Source organism: Nothoprocta perdicaria, unplaced genomic scaffold (assembly GCF_003342845.1).
Source record: "Nothoprocta perdicaria isolate Ctin4 unplaced genomic scaffold, notPer1 scaffold_7, whole genome shotgun sequence".
Lineage (NCBI taxonomy): Eukaryota > Metazoa > Chordata > Aves > Tinamiformes > Tinamidae > Nothoprocta > Nothoprocta perdicaria.
In genome coordinates this window covers 6274636-6284188 of record NW_020455976.1, presented here as the reverse complement: position 1 = coordinate 6284188, position 9553 = coordinate 6274636, and the positions used below count along the sequence as shown (strand labels likewise).

At 53.4% G+C, this 9553-nt stretch overlaps 1 protein-coding gene across 1 annotated transcript in view; it reads right to left on the bottom strand.

Annotated features, from left to right (window-relative positions):
- ADRB1 (adrenoceptor beta 1) overlaps nucleotides 1-9467 on the bottom strand; it is a 19063-nt gene extending 9596 nt beyond the window's left edge. Inside the window, exon 1 of the mRNA XM_026050712.1 lies at nucleotides 8304-9467. Within this exon, the coding sequence (XP_025906497.1) occupies nucleotides 8304-9452 (1149 nt within the window). The 5' untranslated portion in view covers nucleotides 9453-9467. The remainder of the gene's footprint in view (nucleotides 1-8303) is intronic.
- Nucleotides 9468-9553: the final 86 nt, after the last annotated feature.

Sequence of the window (9553 nt, the reverse complement as noted above, 5' to 3'; positions counted from 1 at the left end):
CTATGGCACTCTGAATACTTGTGGAAAATTTTATTTTTTTTTCTTTCCACTTTTCCCATGAGCTGAGAAGCTTCATCACTTAGTCCAGACAGGAAAGGAATAGTGGGAATAGTGGGAATAGTGGGAATAGTGGGAATAGTGGGAATAGTGGGAATAGTGCTCATCTCCCCTGAACTTGCCCAGAGACTCTGCTAGCTCATGGGCTCCGCTTGGGCCATGGGAAGCCTCAGGGTGGTTCTGCAGCCCCTTGGTCCACGCGCCTCCCCATCTGTTTCACTGCCACTTACTGTGGCTGGGTGGGACAGGCTTAGATGACAAGTCCTGTTCCTCATTTCAGATGGGCTAATGGACTAACTCAGGTCACGCGAAGTAGCAGGAAAGAAGGTGCTGGTCTGGACCTCAACCTTTGCAGCACCCAAATCGGAGATGAGGTTTTGTGATCAAGCCGAGCAGAGTGAATCTGGGCTGCAGCCAAAGCAGATGTCCTCCTCCCGGTCACCGTTTCCCTGCGCCGTCAGCAGCACTCGTGCAGCCCACGCGCTCAGCTGAAATCAGGCTTTTTATAACAAATGGGGATGTTTTTTCTGAAGGGGCAGGATGATGCTAGCGAGCACGCTCACGCAGAGCAGCAGCGAGCCCCTCCATGGATGCTCCTCAGGTTTCCTTGAGGTCCCTTTAACGCACTGCTGCAATACCTGTTGTTGCCGGCAATTACTGCAGCAGCCGCTGCCCTGCTCTGAACATTACATAAAAGCTCCGAAACGCCTGATTATTTTACATAATCACATTGGCCTCTGTTGATGGTGAGAGTGCTTTAGTGCACTTTTTTTAGCTTGCCTCCTCTCCTGTGAGCTGGGCAGGGCGACTCTTAGCCCGTTTGTGACTGCAGCAAGCAGCACTTTGCCCTGGAGCGAGGCAGCCGTGCAGGGACCCCAGGCTCAAGCCGGGCCATCAGCGATGCTCCTGCAGCCAGTGTCCCAAGCCGGGCTGGGTACGGTGACAAATCCCACGCTGGTGCTCTCAGAGGCAGCGGGTAGGTGATCTGCCCGAGACTGCACTTGAAGGCTCCCAAGCGAATAGCCAGGGGAAGAGCAGACAAACAAAACATCCCTCCGAGAATGCTGGGCACAGACAGTGATTTAGCCGGGGAACAATGGGAGCTTTGTGGGACGTCTCCCAATCTACCTGCTCCTGTCCAAGAGGAAGCGCTCCTCCCTCCAGAGCACAATGGTGGCTTCATTAACTCAGAAGGAGGGACGAGGACCAGGCTGGCACATATCTTGAGGAGCAGCTAGGAGTGGATGACCCCTCCACCTGGAGCAGCGCTGTGAGGGAAGGCCTGGGAGGAGGCAGGAACCATCCCGGGGGCCTTCGGATAGTGGGCACGTGCAGGAAGCGAGCTCTGAGGCAGGAAAACCCCGGAGCTGGTCCAAGCCTGGCTTTGCCCTTCCCAGAGCCGCTCCAAGCCTGACTTTGCCCTTCCCGGATCCCCATGACGCTGCGGCCGAGCTGCCGCGCGGACTGTCCCCACAGGCTGAGGCAACGTCCAGCCCAGGGCCTGCGGCGATGAAAGGGTGAAGCGGAGGGAAGGGTCCTTCCCGGTGCCTGTGCTGTGCCCAGAGGGGTCTGCGCTGGCCCTGTGCAGTGTGGGGACAGGCAGGGCCCAGGGCAGGAGCTCCCCTCCACGGGACCTCGGCAGGGATCTCTGGGCCGCAGGGCAGGTCTCGCTGAGGCCCAGGGCAGCGCGGCCGGCGGCGGCAGCGGTGCTGGAGAGAGTGTTGTGCTCCAAAAAAGGGGACAGAGGAGGGCATCTGAGGGCACCATGTGCTCCGCAGCAGCGCTGTCTCTGCGGAGTGGCACTGATGGATGCCACGCATCCCCGGGGGCGGCTGGGTCTGCCCTGTGCCGGGGCAGTGCTCAACCCGCACTGGGGACATTGCTCAGCTCTCACTGGGGACATTGCTCTGCCTCTCACTGATCACTCAGCAAGGGGCAAAAATAGCCTTTTCATGGATACTTGGAAAACTTCACCCCCAAATTTGTTCTTCCTCTTAAAAAAGAAGCACTTTAAAATTTAGACTGCAAAGCACTCCAGTTTTGGCCACATAGCAAATCTTTTGTCCCGCGCTGTTCTGCTGTGCCTCCAGCCTTGCACCTCACACACACAAGCTCTTCCACAGCGAGAGGCTCTGGAGGGGCTGCAACTCTCAGGTTACCCTGAAAAATGACTTGTTCGGCAGCTGAAATATTTATACACCCATTAGCTGCATAAGAGCTCCTTAGCGGCTCAGATTGCCTCTTCACTATGCTCACGTAAATACACCTTTAAAAGCCCTGTCCTGGCTAACTTAAGAACAATTATCAGCACAGCTTTGGTAAGCAGTCCTGAGGTCGTGGCTTGGAGAAAGCCTTGGGCTCAGGTGCATTGCTGGTCATCAGCTAAAGGCAGGAGCACCAAGGTGCCAGAAAACCCTCTGCCTCACCAGGGACAGCAGGACTGGCTATATCACATAGGACTTGATGGAGAGAAAATGTGCTCAGAGCATGTGTGATCGCACTGTGAACTGTGGCGAGGGCAGAAGCCTAGCGGAGCTTCTGCTTCCTCTTTCAGGTGGCTGGCTGAGGCCAGGAAACATTTGCTCCGAGTTTGGTGCTTTCCTGCTGCGGGGCTGCTAGTTGGGTAAGTTGAGCAGCAGGCCTGCTCGGAGAGCCCCTAACCAGAGGAGCTGAGCTCTCCCTCTCAGACCTGCTTGGAGAGCCCCTTGGAGTGCTGAGCTCTCCCTCACCTTTGGCACCTTTTGGATCCAGCTGCTGCCCAGGCCTGGCTGCAAACCTGAGCTCCGTGCTACTGCAAACAGCACCACTGAAAAGCCCCGAGCCAAATAGCTGCAAGGCCACGGTGGATGTGGGCACGGAGGTGTCGGTGAGCGCAACCAGGAAGTTTATGGTGCCTTTATGTAACACACCCGAATGCTGCATGACTTGGAGCGTGAACCAGCACCAGCAGAGAGCAGCCGGGGCTGCCCAGTGGGCACCAGGTAGACCTGGGCAGTCGGGGTGCTGTGTCCCGCTGTGAGCACGCGCAGCGGGTGCTGCGGGCCCAGTACAACCAGCACGCTTAGCGGGGACGTTGCGCACGCTGCCTGCGCTGCAGCGAGTGCGGGGCACCGAGCACTGCGCGGGGCAACCGCGTGTGCCGCTGCCAGGATCCCACTGCTCCTCTCACCTGTGTGTATCTATAACGCATCCACCTGGTGCATCCCTATCACAGCTAGTTAGACTCTTCCAGTAAGAGGCAACTTCCACAGTGTCTCTGCTTGTGCTGCTTGTAAGGAGAGCCCCAGCTTCTCAGCATCACCTTTTTGATCTTTTTTTCCCATCCCAGTTACTTTTCCTAACGCAGCCTGACAGCCTGGAGTGGCTGAATTGCACGAGCAAAGCACTTGCTGCCTCCATGGTCCTTCCTTTGCGATGAGAAGGAAGAAACAGCAACCTTAAGGAAAACAGAAAACAAATTGGTCTCTTCTGTGGGACAATTTGAACAAACATTGTTTATCTTCCATTATACATGGTTGTTTACCTACAGAAAAAGACTATTTACTTCCTCCTTAGGCCCTTTGAATTTGGCAGACTCTGAAAGCAAGTCAGTGGTGCATACGGTAATAATCCTCGGGGAGGGCGTGTGTACCGTTATTGCAGGAGATCACATTAGTACTTCTGACATGATCAAACAGAAAAGTTTCAGCTGAACAACGAGCTTTTAGGACTAGAAGTGAAGTACTAAGAAGGTGTGGATGTCTCTCTGAATTTGCTTCATTTCACTCCTTGATGTGGCTGCAGCAGAACTATTTTTAGGTATAATCCTTCAAACAGAACATGACTTCTCCTTTCTGATTAGTACAAAGCTGGCTGCTAGTCAAAGGATAATTATTTCCCAACACATCACCTAATGCAGATGAGCAAACAAAACACTCGTTATTTGAGTTATTCAGCATTAACTGCTGTCTAGCAGTTAACATTTTCCTGACAGCTTTGAGTAGGACTAATTGCTCCGGCTTCATTAGCAGAGGTCAGTTGCTGCTGGTGACAGAAGACTTTTCTGTAGATACTCTCTCATAACAGATTAGATTATCAGGTCAAATTCTGCTGCCAGTGGCAATGTGTGACCGCATTTGGCCTCAAGAAGGTCTGCTCTTTTAGTTCAGAGCTGCACAATTTCCAGCCCTGCAATTGATATATTACATAAAGGAAGTAAGTGCAGTCCACTGGACAGGAAATTACAATAAACTTGGAAAGTGTGTAGCACAAGGAAGGTTTGCAAAATAGCCACTTAAAAGTTATTAATAAAATGTCAACTTCAGATAGGGTTTAAGAAAAAAAAAACTGATGAAGGACTTGTCTTTATACTTGAAAACACAGACATTGCCACATGGGAAGGCAGCTGCTTGCAAAAGAGACAGCACAATTTGCCTTTGCAAATGAACGATCGATGCTGACAAATTCTGTGTGCACAATGGGCACAAGTTCAGATCTACTTATCATAATTTAAAGCCACTCGTATTGCACATAATTTGATTAGTTACACTCATTGTGGAGTAATTACTCAGTTTTTGGTTGATAAAAATCTACATTTTGTCACTAAGGTCACAGTCAAAATATTAGGATTTTTCAAGTGCCTTTGTGCTTAACTCTTAGTGACGCGCGGGTATTTTTGATTTTATTCTCTATAAGCTGTATTTAGGCTTCTAAAACTCTATCCCCACTGAATGCACAAGAAATGCAGTCATGCCTTCCATCCGATACATTCAAACATGGACAGAAAGGCAGCCTTCTTTCCACGAGTGCTGGGTCACTGCTGCTCAGAGCGTGACAGGCGCCTTTGAGAACTTCTTACATGGAGCAGCCTGAGGCAGCGCTGCCAGTTTCCATCCCGACAGACACGGGACACTTTCTCATACCAGATCTCTCTTTTACCTGTTTCTCCCTTCCCCGCAGGTCTGCGGCTCTTTGCTGTAACTCTGGGCACGTACGTGTATAGCTGCATGTCTCCCACCTATCCTTTCTGCCTCGCAGCTCCAATCATTAATCCATGTCTGGTTTTCTTCAAAAAAAAAAAAAAAAAAAAAAAAAAATTCATCCTGGATGCCTGACTCACTGCCTCCAGAGCGCTTCGGCTGCCTGTAACTCTTTTCAGCATATACTTCTTCACCGCTCAGAACAGCCTGTTCTGAGCGTGATCCGGGAGGGACGGCTCGCCAATACCCTCCTCGCTCACACACATGGGTGCCACATGTCCTGCTTCATCCGCGAGGCCACTGTGCCACCCTCAGACACACAGGCAGCCGCCATGCGGGACTGTGCGCGCCGACCTCCACGCTGCGCTGTGGTCATGCGCTGGCCAAAACCCAACGGCAGACAGGTCCTGAGCAGTTCACTGCTCCAGCAGTTCACTGGCAAAGTTCACTCGACCTTTATCTCTCTCTGAGGATCATGGAGGGGAAGCATGGCCCCGCGCAGTTAGTTGGCAGGATAAGCTGGGCAAGTTCTGGCCCTCAATTTCCCCTCCAGCGTCCCTGCTGAGCCAAGGATTTCCTCACCTGTTAAGTCTAGGGACATGAATGAGCCCTCATTGATTCCAGTGGGAACACATAGAAGGTTAAAATTAAGTCCAGGAGACAATTTGTGACATTAAGAGCGACGTCCCTCACATGGATGAGACACCAGTGTGGTCACTGGTGACTGCACCTGCCTTTGCTGCTGCCACCGGCAGCTCCCGGGCGGCTGCGGTGGGGCCGGGGCGGCGCTGGCTCCTGCAGTCCAGGCACACGCGGGAAGGCCCTTGGTGTTCCCAGCTTCCGTGTCCTTCCTGAGGTGACTCGTGCGAGCAGCCCTCCCGCGTCGTCAGGGTCTCGTTAGACTCATTAGAGTCCTGTTGACTTTGCTGGAAGCACAGAGGAAACCTGACCCGCGGGATAAAAGAAATTGTAAGGTATCAGAACACAATTTAGGGACTATCTGGCTTCACCCTGGCACTTTGAAGAGCCCGTTTAACCAGTGAGAAACTTATCAACTGCAGCTCACATCCTAGCCCCAACTAAAGTAATGCAAAAACATCCCTTTATTTTGTCCCTGCATAACATGTACTGAAAACTCCTAAAAGCAAACTCCTTAACTTTTAAAACAACAGACAAAAATAAACAGAAGCTTTCCAAAATGAACCTATGGCTGCTCCCCACTTGCAACTCACTTGGAGAAATATTCTTCCTAGGAGCTACTTTCTAATTTAGCTAAACCTCTGAGTGTAATAAAGCTAAAAATGACCTCACTTTTATTCTGCAGTGACATTAGGAGGTCACTGTTTTACAAGGTCCACCTTTTGGTTGCTCTACCTGCCCTGTATTCATTGCAGCAATAGTTTATGAAACTACAAAAATCCAGTGTGCCTTCATAAAGCAGGAAAGGAAGAGAGTCTGGTTCACATGCCAGTCTCTGGTTTTATTCAAGGTGTGCACCAGGAACCCAAATCTGCCGGACTATTCACACATCTTCTGTTTGGCCCCTCAATGGGGGCACCAGCTCTGTTAAACTCAGTTACCACCACAGGACCCTGCAGGAACAGGCGGCAACTGCAGAGCTCAAAACTTCCCTTTATCATTAACTTTGTGACCCACAAACGATGCATCTTTCTACTCAAGATCATTTTCAGCTCTCACACTAAGCATCATGAAGCCGCTCCATATCCTTAAACATGCTCATGTCCTCCGGACTCCCACTCTTACACACTTTACAAAGAGAGGAATATATCCCTGTATGGAATAGTTACAGAAAATTAGTATATTCATTATCAGACTGGAAACACCTTGTCTTCAGCCATTAATTTTAAGGGAAGTCGGCGGACCTCAGTGCCACAGGAACACAACCTTATTCGGTACGAAACACGTTTTTTACAGCACTGTGTCAGGAAAAGCCATTAGGTAGAGTCGTATTGGAAAACGGAGCCATCTTTTGAGAAAAACAAATGTGTTCTTCCCATTACAGACAGGTATTGTTTGGAAACCTATAGAGACACGCTCGCTTGTGCTGCAATGGTATTTATTGCACATAGACCAATTACTTAACACAGTAGTAAATTGCACCAGAGTATAAATATGATATAAAACACACACGGAGGAAACTGGAAATGACACACGAGTGCTAAAGGAACAGCAGGTTCACGTGGGCACTTGGAGATAAAAATAATAAAAGTCCCTTAAGATATTTTAATTTATAATACGGATATATTTACAGTACCTTCATAAAATAATATAAAAAGTCACTCTCAATAAAACTATAGTGGATCAGGCAAAAACAGAAGTCACTTTCAGGTCGGATGTTATTTAAACCTCGGTTTCATTTTTAGTTTGTTCTGCATATGCGTGTGCAAGTAACATCTCCAGATAACCTTACAGCTCTTAACACTGTGCAAAAAACTCAGCTTTGTCCTCACTTCTTTTTACATGTGCAGTAAATTTTGGTTGCAGATGGGATTATTTATCCCCCCTGCTCATCTCTAACGACAACGAACAAACGGGAGAAGGCTTGCTGGCCCCCCCACCTCTTTTATAAAATACTACGAGTGATACATAAATAAGCTGTTTAATATAAACACGCTCCGTTTATTCCCCTGTACAATATGCACAGCTTGAGGTAGAAGTTTCTCAGCCCGACCGCTATTGTCTGGCCAGAGAAGATAAGGACAAAAAATTCACCGGTTGCTGCTGAGGAGGGGAAAAGCGGGGAGCGTTTCCCCCACCGGCGCTCTGCAAAATCTACCTGCGTTCCCGGCTGTTAACTCTGCGAAATCTACCTGCGTTCCCGGCTGTTAACTCCTCCGCCGCTGGCAGCCCGCGCGCTGGGCACTCGCGTGGGACGCGCGTGGCGGGCCGGGCTGCCGGGAGCCCCGCAGCCGCTCTGCAGGAAGCCTCTGCGGGCAGCTTGGCCAAAAATCCCGGCTGGCTCTTGCTGTGTGCGCGGCTTCCCCTGCGGCGCTCCGAGGGGAAGCCGGCACCTCGGGCGTCCCCAGCGAGGCCGGGAACAGCCCCGACGCTGCCTCCGGGGAGCCCTTGCTGGCCGGGGCGTTCCGCGCTCCCCTGCAGCCACCCCAGCGAAGGCTCCTGCTCCTGCACGACGCGGCGGCCTCCGGTCGCGCTTGGTCCTCCCGCTTGCCTCCCGACGGCTCCGGCTGCGGATGCGGTGCACGGCGCGCGTGCGGGACCGCGGGCAGCAGCCCCGCGGCTCCACTGGCCTCCCGCCCCCGCCTATACCTTGGACTCCGAATTGGACGTTTTGCTATTTCTCTCCTCCAGGCTGGACTCGCTACCGCCCCGCGCGCCCCCGTTGCAGTCGGACCAGGCGCCGCCGAGGCCGCGCTCGGGGGAGCCCAAGGTGCTGACGAGCCCCCCCGGGAGGCCGGCGAGGTCCCCAGGGCCGGCACGCAGCCGCCGGCCGCCGCGCCGGGGACAGCAGAGCAGCCGCTTGAAGGCCTTGCGGAAGTCGGGGCTGCGGCAGTAGATGATGGGGTTGAACGCGGAGTTGGCGTAGCCCAGCCAGTTGAAGAAGACGAACAGCCAGTCGGGCACCAGGTCCCTGTTGAAGACGTTGACGATGTTGACCAGGAAGAAGGGGAGCCAGCAGAGGGTGAAGACCCCCATGATGATGCCCAGGGTCTTCAGGGCTTTCTGCTCCTTCATGGCCATGATGCGGGAGGTCTTGCGCTTGCTGGCTCGGCCGTTGCCCAGGATGGGCTGGTGCTGGGGCGGCGGCTGTGGGGGCGGCTGCTGCTGCTCGTGGCTCCCGTAGAAGCGGCCCTCGCACCTATCGATCTTCCTGATCTGCTCCTTGGCCTCCCGGTACACCCGAATGTAGACGAAGATCATTATGAGGAGGGGGATGTAGAAGGAAATGATGGAGGAGGCGATGGCGTAAGCCCTGTTGGTGACAAAGTCGCAGCAGCCCGGGTCCTGGTAGCACTCCAGCGCCTGGGGGTCCTCATCCCGCCACCAGTGCATCATGATGGGCAGGAAGGAGACCAGGGCCGAGATGGCCCACACGGTGCAGATGATGCCCTTGGCGCGGCCCTTGGTCATGAGGCTCTGGTAGCGGAACGGCGAGGTGATGGCCAGGTAGCGGTCGATGGCAATGACGCACAGCGTCTCGATGCTGGCCGTCACGCAGAGCACGTCCAGGGAGGTCCAGCACTCGCAGAGGAAGGAGCCCCAGAGCCAGGTGCCGCGCACAACCAGCGTGGCCCCGAAGGGCACCACCAGCAGCCCCATGACGAGGTCGGCGCAGGCCAGCGAGGTGATGAAGAGGTTGGTGAGCGTCTGCAGCCGCTGCGTGCGCCCGATGGCCGCGATCACCAGCACGTTGCCCACCACGATGAGCAGCACCACGAGGGCCATGAGCAGGCTCATGCCCACGGCCCACTGCTGCGAGAGCAGCTCTCCGGGCGGCAGCTGCCGGCTCCCGAGCGGCGGCGGCGGCGGCGCCGTGGGCCCGGAGCGGTTGTGGGCGC